Source organism: Hemitrygon akajei, chromosome 6 (genome assembly GCF_048418815.1).
Source record: "Hemitrygon akajei chromosome 6, sHemAka1.3, whole genome shotgun sequence".
In the NCBI taxonomy this organism is placed as follows: Eukaryota; Metazoa; Chordata; class Chondrichthyes; order Myliobatiformes; family Dasyatidae; genus Hemitrygon; species Hemitrygon akajei.
Genome location: NC_133129.1, coordinates 44963795 through 44981150, shown reverse-complemented (window position 1 = coordinate 44981150; position 17356 = coordinate 44963795). Strand labels below are relative to the sequence as shown.

Here is a 17356-nt window from a genome sequence, read left to right as displayed (position 1 = left end):
AAATGGAGGAGTTGCAGGTGAGGGCATTGTTGATGACGGCAGAAGGGTAACCATGATTCTTAAAGAAAGAGGACATTTGAGATGTCCTGGAATGGAAAGCCTCATCCTGGGAGCAGATGCGGTGGAGACGGAGGAACTGGGAATAGGGAATAGCATTTTTACATTTGGCAGGGTGGGAAGAGGTATAGTCAAGGTAGTTATGAGAGTCAGTGGGTTTATAGAAGATTTCAGTAGACAGTCTGTCTCCAGAGATGGAGACCGAAAGATAGAGAAAGGGGAGAGAAGTGTCCAAGATGGACCAAGTGAATTTGAGGGCTGAGTGAAAGTTAGAGGCAAAGTCAATGAAATTGACGAGCTCAGCATGAGTGCAGCAAGCAGCACCAATGTAGTCGTCAATGTAGCGAAGGAAAAGTTGGGGAGCAGTACCAGTATAGATTTGGAGCATAGACTGTTCCACATAACCCACGAAGAGGCAAATATGGATCTCCGGATCCAGCATATTATCCTCCACAACTTCTGCCACCTTCGACAGGACCCCACCACTAAGCACATCTTTCCCTCTCTACCCCTCTCAGCTTTTCACAGGTATCATTCCCTCCGCGACTGCCTGGTCCACACGTCCCTCCCCACAGATTTCCCACCTGGTACTTATCCCTGCAAGCGTAAGTGCTACACCTCCTCTCTTACCACCATTCAGGGCCCCAAACAGTCCTTCCAGGTGAGGCAACACTTCACTTGTGAGTCTATTGGGGTAATCTATTGTATCCAGTGCTCCCGGTGCGGCCTCCTCTACATCAGCATGACCTGACGCAGATTGGGGGACCGCTTCGTCGAGCACCTCCACTCCGTCCGCTACAACAGACAGGATCTCCTGGTTGCCACCCACTTCAACTCTGCTTCACATTCCCATTCGGATATGTCCATACATTGCCTCCTCTACTGCCATGATGAGGCCAAACTCAGGTTGGAGGAGCAACACCTCATATGCTGTCTGGGTAGTCTCCAGCCCCTTGGTATGAACATCGAATTCTCCAACTTCCAGTAATTCCCTCCCTCTCCCTTCCCCCATCCCACTTTCACTCTGTCTCCTCTTCTAGCTACCTATCACCCCTCTCATGATTCTGCCTTCTTCTACTACCCATAGTGCTTTCCCCTTACATTCCTTCTTCAACTTTCCTGCCTATCCCCTCCCTGCTTCCCCTCCCCCACCCTTTGATCTTTCCTCTGATTGGTTTTTCACCAGGCACCTTCTTTATAAGGGCCCTGCCCCTATTGGAGAATATGAATATTATGGAGTATAAAACTTTATGGAGTATAAAACTTAATGCTAAAAACTATGGTGTGTTGGTATATGCTAGGGAGAGGTGGCTGGGAGCGGTCGCCAGCTGTGAAGTTGCTGTGTAACCAAAACTGTGTGAAATGCTAAAGGACAATGATGTGTCAATATATGCTAATCAGGTATCCAATTGAATGTAGAGACAATATGTAGGGATATTTTGCTTTGAACATGTCTGCTGTGTAATTAAAACTATATAGTCGACTAGAACAAATAAGTCAATAGGTAAAAACAATAGTAACTGTGATATGCACCGCTTGGATATATAAATGCAGCTAAACCAGGTTTGCTTTAAAAAGCGGCTGTATCCGAGAATCGGGAGGCAGTCAGCGACCAGCTCAATGACTGTCTCAGCTTTGATTTGCAAATTAAAGTTTAACCCTTCTTGAAGAATCTTCTGCGTCTCCTGGTCATTTGAAAAGCACGAAAAACCACGACACCCCCTCCTTCTTCAGTCCTGGCGAAGGGTCTCGGCCCGAAATGTTGACTGCTCGTTTCAATGGATGCTGCCCGACCTGATGAGCTCCTCCAGCATGTTTGTACGTGTTCAAATGGATAGTTGTAGTCTTCTTCACTTCTAGCTCTTCATAGTTAGCAATGTATAAATAATATGGCTAATTTTCCGAGGGTTATTCTTAAGACAGACTTTATAAATAGCATACTATGAACGTAATTCACTGAAGGGATAGTTCTATGGAATAGGAAGGTTAAGATAGGAATATGTAATTGACACTTACCTCAATCTTACTGGCCACTGTACTTTTTAAATCCCTGTTTCTTGTATGATGTCGGTTTCCTCCAACTTTGACTGCAGCTAATTATAATTATTCTTAATTAGAAATATAAATCCAGCATGACAATTTTGAGACATAGATGAATTTACAAGGCAGATCCATAATGTGGATCCAGTGTTATCAATGAGGATCAATAAGGTTCAGTTCCTTGTTTATTACTATTTATATCATTAATTTATAATTAACTTCAGGAAGGATAATGTATGTTGTTCCTGGTTACAAATATCTGACTCACTGACACTCCCAAACGAGCTCCCATAATATTAAATTCAAAATTCCAAAGGTGCTGTACATGTTTGTTCCTACAAACGACAGAACTAGTTTCCTATTTCTTTCCACCTTTAGCAATTGTTCTTTTTTTAGCAATATTATGTACTTTTAATCCCACTCATTACAACATTGTGGAGGTATGGTTATCATATCAAGTGATTTTGTGACTTACAGACAAATCAACTCATGGATGTCTGTAAAAATAAAGCTCATTCACGATCCATAGCTTGTAAAGATACTGGAAGATTGTGCAAAAACTGGCTGTGCAGTTAGGAGGAAGGGGATAGCTTTTGACTTCAGGAGACATAGATTATCTGGTTAGTTGGGTAATAAAGTGGCAAAGGTTATGTATTTGGGGAGATGCAACAAGACAAGGGAAAGTACAATAAATGGGAGGATATTGAGAACTGTGGGAGAACAGAGTGTGTGTCCATAGGTAGTTAAAGATAGGTGGAGTGATAGCTGAAGTGGTTAGAACATCTGTTATAGACTATGAGGTTGGATATATGTATAGGGAGCTTATGCTATAACTGCATCTAATGCTACATAAATCATATTTTGAGTGTTGTGCACAGTTATGATCACAACTTTGTAGAAAAAATGAGACTTACAAGGATGTTGCCATGACCAGAAAATTAAAACTATAGAACCATAGAACATTACAGCACAGAAACAGGCCTTCTGGCCCTTCTTGGCAGTGCCGAAGCATTTTTCTGCCTAGTCCCACTGACCTGCACCTGGGCCATATCCCTCCAAACCCCTCTCATCCTGTTACGCCTGTGCCCAACTCTGAGGGGCCGAGGGGTGCAGAGTAGCCCCCTCCTTTTTGAGAATCACAAGATCACTATTAATTCAGGTCAGGAGACCCAGGAAATGAGAGAGAGACGTTTGGAATGTCTTGGCCCCTCGGCGATACAAAGCTACGGTTAACGGCCATTGTCTCTTGGAGACGGAATTGTGTATTGAGTACTGTGCTTCATGGAGGCCCTCAGGCAACGTGGGCTGGTTGGGGGATGGCATAATTCCACCTTGATTGACATCTGAGACCTCGTGAGTGGGGATAAAAGAGGGTCTGTGGGAACAGCCCCTCAGACGCACCAGAAGAAACGCTAGAAATCCTGTAACAGCGTAATAGCGAAAGCCGGTGGAAAGCCACGTGCGTCCTTTTCCATTTGCCTCGGAATTGGTGGGACTTGCCACAGAAGAACGGCTTTAGCTAACAACAAAGGAGAAATCAGCCCCAACGACTCTCGAAGGATTGACATCATAAAAGGAATGGGCAAGTTTTAATCCGTCTCTCTCTCCAACCAAAAGCTGCAGCTTGAATGAACTTGAGTGACTTTTATATTTCCATCGGACAATATATTATCCCCTAGACAACGATAGAGTTATTTCTTATTGATTATTATTATACCCGCGCTTTTAGATTTAGTATTGACGACGTATATTATCTGTATGGTTGCATTGATATTATTTTTGTGTTGCTGGTAAGTGACTCAGTTACAGGGTACGTAACAATTGGGGTTCTCATCTCGGGATTTGACACCAAATTGGGAGGCCAGTGAATCGGGCTTGTAAGTCCAAACTCGGATCTGGTTACGCGGGTAGCCAGACGGGAAACCATCAAAGATGGACGTGGGTGAATTTATAGAAAACCCAACTCTGGAGGCGCTAGAGGCGGCCACCAAATCAGACTTGATAAATATGGCAAAGGGGTTAAACCTTGCAGAGGTGAGGTTGTCAATGAAAAAGCGGGAGGTGCGAAGGGCCATAACTCAGTATTATATTGAGAAGAATGTGTTTGCCACTGAGTTATTGGAAAATATCCCTGAAAAGGTACCAGCTAGTGGGACGGCTCAGTTAGAGTTGGAGAAATTAAGGTTGGAACATGAAATTAAATTAAAGCAGATGGAAGCAGCTGAGAAGGAGAAAGACAGAGCTGAGAAAGAAAAGGAAAGAGCCGACAAACAAAGGGAGCAGGCGCTCCAGCTAAAGGGGTTAGAGGTGAAAAAAGAGCAGGACCGAGCTGAGAAGCAAAGAGAGCATGAAATTCAGTTAAAACAGCTGGAAGCAGCTTAAAAAGAAAAGGAAAGAGCCGAGAAGCAGAGGGAGGCAGAGAAACAGAGGAAACATGACTTGGAGATGGAGAAGTTAAGGCAAGAGCGAAGAGATCAAGGGTCAGACCGAGAGGAGCGGTTTAATGTTAGTCGGGAGTTGAGGTTAGTACCTCCTTTCGAGGAGACGGATGTTGATAGTTATTTCTTGCTTTTTGAAAAGGTGGCAGTGAATCAGAAGTGGCCCAAAGAGCAGTGGGTGGCGTTGTTACAAAGTGTGTTAAAAGGGAAGGCACAACGAGCATATACGGCGTTGTCCATGGAGGAGGAAGAGGCGGAGAGTTATGACAAAGTAAAAGCGGCCATTCTCCGGACTTATGAATTGGTACCTGAAGCGTATAGACAAAAGTTCAGAAATTTAAAGAACGGGTGGAATCAGACGTATACCGAGTTTGCCTATGAGAAGGGTGTGCTCTTGGATTGCTGGTGCACAGCAGAAATAGTGGGAGAGGATTTTTGGCGTCTCAGGGAGTTAATTCTGATTGAGGAATTTAAAAGTGGTGTTTCGGAGGATATCCGGATGTATTTGAATGAGAAGCCGAATTAGTCCATCTCCGAATTTGCTAGGTTCGCAGATGAATATGCCCTAACCCACAAGACAAAGTTTTCCTCAAATAAAAGTTCCCAGAGAGACCGTGGGAACGATAGAGAAAGCCCGCCGGCTGAGGCAGAGGTCCCGCCGGGAGCTAGTGGTAAGGTTGGGGAGGAGAGGCAAGACAGCCAGAGATTTCCGGGCTTGACCTGTTCTAATTGTGGAAAGGGGGGACATATTGCATCTAGGTGCTTTGCTCCGAGGAAGGAGACAGGAAAAGGGAAAGCAGCAGTCCCCATCGGATGTGCCGTGGTAATCAGTAAATCGACAAGAGATCCCCGGGTAGACAGAGTACGAGAAGGGTCTGAGACTTGTATGTCAAACGGAACCATGTCTGTGAGGGAGGGAGACCCACCAGCTCCCGTGCGGATCTGGAGAGACACGGGCGCTGAACTGTCATTGATTAGCAGTAAGGTACTAGATTTTGGTCACAAGACGGGAATGGTAGCTGTGAAAGGAATAGGAAAAGGGATGGAAATGGTACCCTTGCATAGGATCATTCTGAATTGTGAGCTAGTCTCTGGACCAGTTGAAATGGGGGTGTGATCAGAATTCCCGAGAACTGACGCGGACGTCCTTCTGGGTAATGATTTAGCCGGTGGTAAGGTTTGGGCAGCAAAGACGCTGACAAGACAGCCTGTGAGTGTTGAGGCTCCGCCCCTAGATCCAAAGATCTATCCCGCATGTGCGATCACTCGCAGCCTGTCGAGAAAGGCAGCTGAGAATGAGAGCAGTTTAAATCCGGCCGGTATCGAGTTGGCCGAGACGTTTTTACCGACCCTGTACCACGAGGGTTTAGAGGGTGGTAAAACTAAGAGTAGTAAAGTGAAAGAGAGTAAGGGAGAGGAGGTAGACCTGCCCTTAGCGAGGAGAAAAGTTCTAGAGGCTCGAAATAAAGATGAGAAACAGATAAAGCGGTTAAAAGGTCCAGGGTTGGACTTGGATGATCTGTCTGGTTTGGCAGAACTGTTTGAAGAAGTGGAAACTTCTAAAGGTGTTCCCGATAATGAAATGAGGGCAGTCCTAGATGAAAAAGGTGCCCTTACTTTGAAGAAGTCTGCTGGGTTGGCAGATGAGGTTGTTTCAGCCCGCGGGGTTGAGTTTACTCCAGAAGGGAGTTGCCCAGAGAGTAGCTGGGAGGATCAGGGGAATTTAGAATTTGGACCGGGTACGGGTATTGAAAGCCTGGAAGAGGCAAATGTCCCGTTTGAGTGTGTCCAAGATGTGGATGCATGTGGTACTGAACCTAGTAATGGAGCTCAGAAAAAGTCTGAGGTATTTGATTCAGTTGAAAAGGAATGCAATCCTTGTGGGTCAGATGAACTTGGTTCAGTGAAAAAAGGGTTAACCTTGGTAATAGTGGGAAGTGAGAGTTCCCAGGTGTTTGTGCTCGAAGGTGTGGTAAAAGTCAGTGAGGAGATCAAAGGTGGTGGGGTGAATATTATTATTGAAGGAAAAGGGGACTGTGTAGTTCCCAAATTGAATTAAGAAAATTTAAAGGCTGGACTGATATCAGAAGCAGCAACCAGGCTACAGAGACAATGGCTCGATACCACAAAGCCTGTGAATCAATTACAGGTTGAGTTGGAAGGTAAAGGGGCCCCACACACTATTGTTATTCCAGTGTGTGGTGTAAAAAGGCAGAATTTGAAATGCTGTTTGAATAAATTTAAACTGAAAACTAATAGCCTCAAGGGTCCTGAAGAGAAAACTAGCAACTTGCGTAAAATTAAAGAATTGGGTGGAAATTCGGGAAATGGTCTAAATCTGGAACACATTGTTGATAAAATAACTCCTATGAAAGGAGCGGATGAAAGCCTATTTCGCCAGGGTACACAAGCTCCCCACGTGGGAATTAACCGGAAAAGAGGCGAGGGTTAATGGGGATGCCATTTTTTAAATAGCAGAAGCCGGGTTTAAGGGATTTCGACAAAGCATGTGAATAATAAAGACAACCCCTATGGAAGCTTGCCTGTTAAGTTTGAAAGTAACATAAAGATTAGTATTTGCATGAACTTTTGTAGTATACCCGTAAGCTAAGATCACAACTCTTTAGTTTTTGTTTGCTAAAGAAAAATAAGAACTAAAAAAAAAGGTGGTTATTAAATTGAAGTCTGATGCTACAAGACTTTAGTAAGGTACCAGATGTTAAGATAGTAACGGAAGTGACAATGTAATCGTTAACTGTTTGGATGCAGAATTGAATGTATAACTGTATTGCTCTGTAGTGAAAGAAAAAACCTTTTGTATTGTGTTGGATTCTGAAATCCTTTAAGACTCTGTATTACTTCGTTTTTACCGATGGTAAAAACGCGTTGAAGAAAGGGGGTGTTACGCCTGTGCCCAACTCTGAGGGGCCGAGGGGTGCAGAGTAGCCCCACCTTTTTGAGAATCGCAAGATCGCTATTAATTCAGGTCAGGAGACCCAGGAAATGAGAGAGAGACGTTTGGAATGTCTTGGCCCCTCGGCAATACAAAGATACGGGAAACGGCCACTGTCTCTTGGAGACGGAATTGTGTATTGAGTACTGTGCTTCGTGGAGGCCCTCAGGCAACGTGGGCTGGTTGGGGGATGGCATCATTCCACCCTGATTGACATCTGAGACCTCGTGAGTGGGGATAAAAGAGGGTCTGTAGGAACAGCCCCTCAGACGCACCAGAAGAAACACTAGAAATCCTGTAACAGCGTAATAGTGAAAGCCGGTGGAAAGCCACGTGCGTCCTTTTCCATTTGCCTCGGAATTGGTGGGCCTTGCCACAGAAGAACGGCTTTAGCTAACAACAAAGGAGAAATCAGCCCCAACGACTCTCGAAGGATTGACATCATAAAAGGAATGGGCAAGTTTTAATCCGTCCCTCTCTCTCCAACCAAAAGCTGCAGCTTGAATGAACTTGAGTGACTTTTATATTTCCATCGGACAATACATTATCCCCTAGACAATGATAGAGTTATTTCTTATTGATTATTATTATACCCGCGCTTTTAGATTTAGTATTGACGACGTATATTATCTATATGGTTGCATTGATATTATTTTTGTGTATTTTTATCAATAAATACTGTTAAAAATAGTACCATCAGACTTCAACGGACCTCTCTATCTTTGCTGGTAAGTGACCCAGTTACGGGGTACGTAACAATCCATATACCTGTCCAAGTTTTTCTTAAGTGTCAAAAGTGAGCCCGCATTCACCACTTCATCTGGCAGCACATTCCACACTCCCACCACTCTCTGCGTGAAGAAGCCCCCCCCCCCAATGTTCCCTTTAAACTTATCCCCTTCACCCTTAACCCATGACCTCTGTTTTTTTTCTCCGCTAGCCTCAGTGGAAAAAGCCTGCTTGCATTCACTCTATCTATACCCATCATAATTTTATACACCTCTATCAAATCACCTCTCATTCTCCTACGCTGGAGGGAATAAAGTCCTAACCTATTCAACCTTTCTCTGTAACTCAGTTTCTCAAATCCCGGTAACACCCTTGTAAACCTTCTCTGCACTCTTTCAACCTTATTAATATCCTTCCTGTAATTAGGTGACCAAAACTGCACACAATACTCCAAATTCGGTCTCACCAATGTCTTATACAACCTCACCATTACATTCCAACTCTTATACTCAATACTTTGATTTAAAAAGGCCAATGTACCAAAAGCTCTCTTTACGACCCTATCCACCTGTGACGCCACTTTTAGGGAAATATGTATCTGTACTCCCAGAACCCTCTGTTCTACTGCACTTCTCAGTGCCCTACCATTTACCTTGTATGTTCTACCTTGGTTTGACCTTCCGAAGTGCAATACCTCACACTTGCCCGCATTAAACTCCATCTGCCATTTTTCAGCCCATTCCTCCAACTGGTCCAAATCCCTCTGCAAGCTTTGAAAATCTTCCTCACTGTCCACTACACCTCCAATTTTTGTATCATCAGCAAACTTGCTGATCCAATTTACCACATTATCATCCAGATCATTGATATAGATGACAAATAACAATGGACCCAGCACTGATCCCTGTGGCACACCACTAGTCACAGGCTTCCACTCAGAGTAGCAATCCTCCACTACCACTCTCTGGCTTCTTCCATTGAGCCAATGTCTAATCCAATTTACTACCTCTCCATGTATACCTAGCGACTGAGTCTTCCTAACTAACCTCCCATGTGGGACCTTGTCAAAGTCCTTACCAAAGTCCATGTATACAACATCCACTGCCTTCTCTTCATCCACTTTCCTGGTAACTTCCTCAAAAAACTCTAATAACATGACCTACCATGCACAAAGCCATGCTGACTTTTTCTAATAAGTCCCTGTCTATCCAAATACTTGTAGATCCTATCTCTTAGTATTCCTTCCAATAATTTACCTACTACCGATGTCAAACTAACTGGCCTATAATTTCCCAGCTTACTTTTTGAGCCTTTTTTAAACAACGGAACTACATGAGCTATCCTCTGGCACCTGACCCATGGATATCGACATTTTAAATATTTCTGCCAGGGCCCCTGCAATTTCAACACTAGTCTCCTTCAAGGTCCGAGGGAATACCCTATTAGGTCCTGGGGATTTATCTACTCTAATTTGTCTCAAGACAGCAAGCACCTCCTCCTCTTTAATCTGTATAAGTTCCATGACCTCCCTACTTGTTTGCCTTGTTTCCATAGACTCTATTCCAGTTTCCTTAGTAAATAAAGATGCAAAAAAAACCCATTTAATATCTCTCCCATTTCTTTTGGTTCCATACATAGCCAACCACTCTGATCTTCAAGAGGACCAATTTTATCCCTTACTATCCTTTTGCTCTTAACATACCTGTAGAAGCTCTTAGGATTATCCTTCACCCTGACTGCCAATGCAACTTCATGTCTTCTTTTAGCTTTCCTAATTTCTTCCTTAAGTATTTTCTTACTCTTTTTATACTCCTCAAGCATCTTATTTCCTCTCTGTTACCTATACATTTTATACATCTCTCTCTTCTTCTTTATCAGAGTTCCAATATCCCTCGAGAACCAAGGTTCCTTATTCTTATTCGTTTTGCCTTTAACCCTGCCAGGAACATACAAACTCTGCACTCTCAAAATTTCTCCTTTGAAGGCCTCCCACTTACCAATTACATCCTTGCCAGAGAACAATCTACGCTTTTTAGGTCCTTTCTCATTTCTTCAAATTTGACCTTTTTCCAGTTTAGTACTTCAACCCGAGGATCAGATCTATCTTTATTCATGATCAAGTTGAAACTAATGATGTTATGATAACTGGAACCAAAGTGTTCCCCTACACACACTTCTGTCACCTGCCCTAACTTATTTCCTAACAGGAGATCTAATATTGCATCCTCCCTAGTTGGTACATCTATATATTGATTTAGAAAACTTTCCTGAACACATTTCACAAATTCTAACCCATCTAGACCTTTAACAGGATGGGAGTCCCAATCAATGTGTGGAAAATTAAAATCCCCTACAATCACAACTTTCTGTCTCCTGCAGTTGTCTATTATCTCTCTGCAGATTTGCTCCTCCAATTCTCGCTGATTATTGGGTGGTCTATAATAAAACCCTATTAATGTGGTCATACCTTTCCTGTTTCTCAGCTCCACACATATGGCCTCAGCAGACAACCCCTCTAATCTGTCCTGCCAAAGCACTGCTGTAATATTTTCCCTGACTACCAAAGCCACCCCCCCCCCCCCTTCATCCCTCTGCCTCTATCACATCTGAAACATCAGAACCCTGGAACATTGAGCTGCCAGTCCTGCCCCTCCTGTAGCCAAGTTTCAGTAATGGCTATGATGTCATAATTCCATGTGTCAATCCAGGCCCTCAGCTCGTCTGCCTTTCCCACAATACTCCTCGCATTGAAATATACACACCTCAGAAGATTATTACCACCACACACAGCCTTACTATTTGTGACTTTGCATGAACTACTAACATCATTTATTTTTACCCCCATTCCATTATCTACTCTGGCACTCTGGTTCCCACCCCCCTGCATATCTAGTTTAAACCCTCCTCAATAACACTAGCAAACCTCCCTGCAAGTATATTGGTCCCCTTGTAGTTCAGGTGTAACCTGTCTCTCTTGTACAGGTCCCACCTGCCCCAGAAGAGGTCCCAATGATCTAGAAATCTGAAACCCTGCCCCCTACACCAGTTTCTGAGCCACATGTTCATCTGCCAGAGCATCCTACTCTTACCCTCACTGGCACGTGGCACAGGCAGCAATCCGGAGATTACTACCCTTGAGGTCCTGTTGTTCAACTTCCTACCAAGCTCTCTGTACTCACTCTTCAGGACCTCCTGATTCTTTCTACCTATCTCATTGGTACCAATGTGTACCACGACATCTGGCTGATCACCCTCCCACTTCAGAATGCTGTGCACACGATCAGAAACATCCTTGACCCTGGCACCCGGGAAGCAACAAACCATCCGGGAGTCTCTGTCACGACCACAGAATCTCCTGTCTGTACCCCTGACTATGGAGTCCCCTAACACTTCCTCCCTCCCTTCTGCACTGCAGAACCAGGCTCAGTGCCAGAGATCCGGCTGCCGCAACTTAGCCCAGGTAAGCCATCCCCCCTCAACAGTATCCAAATCGGTATACCTGTTTTGGAGGGGAATGTCCACAGGGGAACCCTGCACTACCTGCCCTTTCCCCTTCCCTTGCCTGACGGTAACCCAATTACCTGTGCCCTGTTCCTTAGGTGTAACTACCTCCTGGAAGCTACTATCTATAAACTGCTCAGTCTCCAGAATGATCCGGAGGTCATCCAGCTCCTGCTCCAGTTCCCTAACGCGGTCTGTTAGGAGCTGCAGCTGGATGCACTTCTTGCAGGTGTTGTTGTCCTGGACACCGGAGGTCTCCCTGACTTCCCACATCCTGCAAGAGGAGCATTCCAACATCTTGCCTGGCATATTCTCTAGTCTGAACAAAAAAAAAGAAGAAAAACGGGATCTTACCGGAACCTACCCTCACCTCTGCCTGTTTCTCGCCGAAGCCTGATTGAGCCAAAGCCGTCCCATTCGGACTCAGTCCACTCCGACGATGGCCATTACAATGATGGCCGCTATACATAGTGGTCTTTCTTTTAAACCTTGGCGCGCTACGTCACGCGCCTGCGCAGTCTAGCCTCTTTTCCCCGATCAGTTAAACAAAAGAAAAACCACCTTCCCTCAGCGATGCTTCAGTCTTCCACTCTCAGCCTCTTGCTTCGATTGAAAAAGACCGTTGAAAGTTTTTCCTCTCCCTTTTAAACCTTGGCGCGCTACGTCACGCGCCTGCGCAGTCTAGCCTCTTTTCCCTGATCAGTTAAACAAAAGAAAAACGATCTTCCCTCAACGATGCTTCAGTCTTCCACTCTCAGCCTCTTCCTTCGATTGAAAAAAACCGTTGAATGATTGGGGAGGCTAGGATTGCTTTCTGTGGAAGAGGGGAGAACATTGAGATGCATAAAATAATGCAGGACCTAGGCAGAAATAGGTGTGTGGCCAAGTGATTAAGGCTTTGGGCTGGCGTTCTGAAGGTCATTAGTTTGAGCCTCAGCTGAGTTTGCATGTGTGTCCTTTTGAGCAAGGCATTTAACCACACACTGCTCCTGCACAGTTATAGCCCAGTGGTGGTGGTTGGTGCAGTATGGACAAGAGAGACAAGAGAAGAAGAGTAATTTTTTTCCTTAGCAAAGGAGCCCACAACCAGTATTTATTGTTTTAAAATGTAAATGTATTAAAAGGGAGATGAGGGAAAAAAAATCACCCTAGATGGTAGGCATCTGGAATTCACTGCCTGAAAGGATGGTAGAGTCAGGAAATTTAAAAATGCTTGTTGCAGCAAGCTGTGTGTCTATGCTCCAAGTGGTTGTAAGTGATAGGGCCAAGCCGCTTTTTCATTGTCTGGCATGGACATGTTGGGCTGAATAACTTTCTTCTAAGTCATCAATTTTGTCTCAAAACAAAAGTAAAAACCTCTGATATATTTTCAGATATGCATGAAATGTATTCCCAAAGTCAAAGTAACACTAAGAAAGGGGGAACAAGATGGTGATTTGTAAAGGAGGTTCTAAGTGTAGACCTCTTCTAAAAGTCTTGTCACAATTACTGTCAAATCTGACTGTGTCTCCTGCAGAAACCACTGCCTCTTCGACGTATGGCAGCAAGTCTGAAAATTGAAATGCAGCATACTGTACACAATCAGGCATGACCAATGAAAAGTAGAATATGTTCATACCTTTTCTTTGTTGATAGCTTTTCATTAATTGCTTCATGTGGTTATCCAAAGCTTCATCTAATGCACAGATGCCATGATCATTCTTTTCAAAAGGATCAGCTCCATGTTGCAACAATAATTTCACTACCTGTGGGCAATACATAATAAAAAGATTTAAGAACTTAATTTATGGACAGGAAACAAAGAAATAATGCTTACCATCTGGTATGGGAAGGCCAATGCACAGGATCGAAATAAGCTGCAGAAAACTGTAAATTCAGTAGGCTCCATCATGGGCACTAGCCTCCCTATCACCCAGGACACCTTCAAAGAGCGATGCCTCATAAAGGCAGCATCCATCATTAAAGACCCTCATCACTCAGGACAGGCCCTCTTCTCATATCTACCATCAGGGAGGAGGTACAGGAGCCCAAAGGCACACAATCAATGAGTCAGGAATAACTCCTTCCTCTCTGCTATTAGATTTTCTGAATGGACATTGAACCTATGGACACTATCCTACTATTTGTTACAGGTTTCTTATTGGGTTAGATACAAAACCAACAATTATGGTATTATTGGGTCAAAAGGGAGTAAGAAAGCAAATAGAAAAATATTTTCATTGGTGTTCATTTGCAACTTTATGAATATTTTACAGTTAAAACTGGATGTCAGCTGTATTGTTGTGAAGATAGATCATGCAAAAATAATTTTTATAAACCTTTTTCTTAAATAAGGTAGAATGAACATATCCTCAACAATTGTCAAATTTCCAGATAGCTAATAAAATTCAGGGTGAATTAGAAGTGTAGAAACATGAAATACAGGATTTATCAAAAGCATGACCATGCTAATATGTATACAAAGGTAATGTTAATTTCTGTCCCTGCCAAATGATCTCGGATTTCTATCTACTTATGGCTCATGAGGCCCATTTCATTGTTAGTAATAGACTTTGGCTGAGCAACCCCTGAGCAGTTGTGTCCAAATCTGATAGGCCACCTCAGTTAATTGCATCTTTAACAAAAATCTATATGGACACCCTAGCAGTTCTCCTTTGAGCCTTCATTGTTTTCTCTTGCCCAACCACCCATTTCAAATTCCCGTGCCTGACACCTCCATTTCAACTGATCTCCTGTCTAAACCAAGGTTGATTTTAATCCCCCATCTTCACCATTACTAATCTCCTGAATGAATCAAGATCAAAGCAATCCTACAATCACAGCACAAATACCACCACCAATCTTTTGATTATAGATCTGGCCTCAATACCAAAATTTCAAAATGCTCATCTCCGAAATCCCAGACTTAGAACTCAGCAGCTCCCTTTGTAACTGAATCCTTGACTTCTTCACCACACTACAATCAGTAAGGACACTTCCACCAAAATTATCAACACTGTTGCCCTGTGAGGCAGTGACCACAGCCCCCAGCTTTACTCTCTATACACTCAAGACTGTGGCCAAATTTGGCTGTAGCTCCATCTACAAGTTTGCAGTGGACTGGCCAGATCTCAAATAACATCAAGATAAAATACATGAAGGAGGTGAAGAGCCTAGTGGCCAGGTGTCATGTCTTCTATTCCATTACTCTATTGAGTAGGTCTTTTGTATGTACAATAAAGATGAACTCTTGATCTCATAATTTCATTGTGGCCCTTGCATCTTGTTCTCCACCTGCACTGTACTTTCTCTGTATGTGTATCACTATAATCCTCATTCTGTTATTTCTTTTTCCTTGTTTTACTTCAATCTGCTGATGTTATGAAATGATTTGTATGATACTATGCAAAACAAAGCTTTTCACTGTACATCCTCAAGATTCCACTCATCTCTCACTAGTAACCCTCCACTGATTTCCTGGCAATCCTCCCACCAATCTTCCACCTGATGTGTCACCTGACCCTAAGCAGCTCAGTTTTGACTCAGCCTGATACTGAAAGTCTCAATCCAACTAAATGTGATTCCAATCCTCTCCACATGCCCCACTCAATCTCTTATCCCATGACCTGTACCTGTTTTCCTTTGTGTACTTCTTAATGGTTGAGCACAATGAGTAAAGATCTTCAAGAGAGCCAGGCTATTTCTGTGCGTCATGTACTAATAAACAAAATGCTCACCAGCCCACCGTATACTTACATAAATCACAGAAGTTGTGGGCCATTGTCAATTAAAGGTTTTTGTGTTATAGATATTCACTTTACCTTCAGAGTAAATATGAAGAAGTGCCAGGGAATATGAGTAACCATTGTTCTCTTTATTATTTTATTGTATTACTTATACTGAATGTGGATCAAAAACTCAGTAACTGGGCAAAAGTGAGCTTTTATTTTACTCTGTTGGCATCAAATTCATCATATTTAAACGTGAAGATCTATTCTCAAGAATCATTTTAAATAGTTCAACTTGTGCAGCAATATGAGAAGCAATATTTGATGGGTTAGAGCTGTCAGAGATATAGGGTCAATTTGACCCGACTGACAAAGAGTCAGCAGATGACTGTATTATCAGGAACAGATTCCAGTGCTCATCTGTCCTAGGAGGATGTAAAAGATGTCGATATATTGACATAGGCTTTAAAATATACCTGTGAATGTCCATTTCTGACAGCATCCTGCAGAGGAGTTATGCCATTCAACCCCTTTGAGTTAACATCTGCACCAGCTGATAACAACACCAACACAGCTTCATGGAATCCATTGTTACTTGCTTCATGCAGAGCTGTCCAGCCTGGAGCAAAGGAAAATATTTTCATACACTAATAGTGAGGGCCAACAATCTCACTCAACACTACCAGCCTAAGGAGTTGCAATAATTGTTGCATGAACACAAGAGATTCTGCAGATGCTGGAAATCCAGAGCAACAGACACAAAATGCTGGAGAAACTCAGAAGATCAGACAGCAACTAGTGAAATTAATAAATTATCAATATATTGGGCTGAAACCCTTCATCAGACTGGAAAGGTGCCAAAATAAGAAGGTTGGGGGGAGGGGAAAGGAGTACATGCTACAAGGTGATAGGTGAAACTGGGTGGGTGGGGGAGGAAGGATGAAGTAAGAAGCTGGGGAGATGACAGGTGGAAAAGGTAAGGGGTTGAAGAAGAAGAAATCTGATACGAGAGAAGAGTGGACCGGGGAGAATGGGATGGAGGGAGACATCTGGGGGAGGTGATAAACAGGTGAGGATAAGAAAAAAGGTCAGGAGCAGTCCAGAGTGGGGAATTGAAGAAGGAAGGGGAGGGGGAACATTTACCAGAAGTTGGAGAAATTGAATTTCATACCATCAGGGTGGAGTCTATCCAGATGGAATGTGAGGTATTTCTCCTCCAACCTGAGAATGTCCTCATCGTAACAGCACAGGAAGCCAAGGACAAACATATTGGAATGGGATTGGGAATTGGAATTAAAATAGCTGGCCACCAGAAATAATGCTTATTGTGGAAGGAATGAAGGTGCTTCTCAAAACGATCCCCCAATGTATGTCAGGTCTCACCAATGAAGAAGAGGCTGCATCTGGAGCACTGGATACAGTATACAACCCCAAAAGGTAGGGAGGTGAAATCTTGCCCTGAAAGAAAGTGAGGGAGGTGGTGAACAGGCAGGCGTAGCACTTCTTCCACTTGTAGGGTTAAGTGCTAGGGAGGGAGATGAGTGGGGTGGGACAAATGGATAAGGGAATCACAGGGAGCGAGCCCTGCAGAAAGCACAGAGTTGGGGGGAGGGGTGGTGAGGTAAGTAAAGATGTGTTTGGTGGTAGGGTCCAATTGAAGATGGTTGAAGGCAGGTTTCCTCAAGGGTAAATATTGTCTGACATATCTCTTGGAACTCTTTGAATAAATGATGGTCGAGATAGACAAAGGAAAGTCAGTGGATGTTACTTCCTTGGATTTTCAGAAGGCTTTTGACAAGGTGCCACACATGAGGCTGCTTAACAAGATAAGAATTCATAGTATTACAGGAAAGATACTAGCATGGATAGAAGATTGGCTGCCTGGCAGGAGACAATGAATGGGAATAAAGGATCTTTTATTATTAGCTGCC

At 43.4% G+C, this 17356-nt stretch overlaps 1 protein-coding gene across 1 annotated transcript in view; it reads right to left on the bottom strand.

Moving 5' to 3' along the window:
* Positions 1-17356, bottom strand: part of LOC140728712 (uncharacterized) — a 93560-nt gene that overhangs the window by 7029 nt on the left and 69175 nt on the right. Inside the window, exons 9-11 of the mRNA XM_073047673.1 lie at positions 15902-16044; positions 13337-13463; positions 2074-2150 (exon numbers count right to left, since the gene is read on the bottom strand). Coding sequence (XP_072903774.1) covers positions 2074-2150; positions 13337-13463; positions 15902-16044 — 347 coding nt within the window. The remainder of the gene's footprint in view (positions 1-2073; positions 2151-13336; positions 13464-15901; positions 16045-17356) is intronic.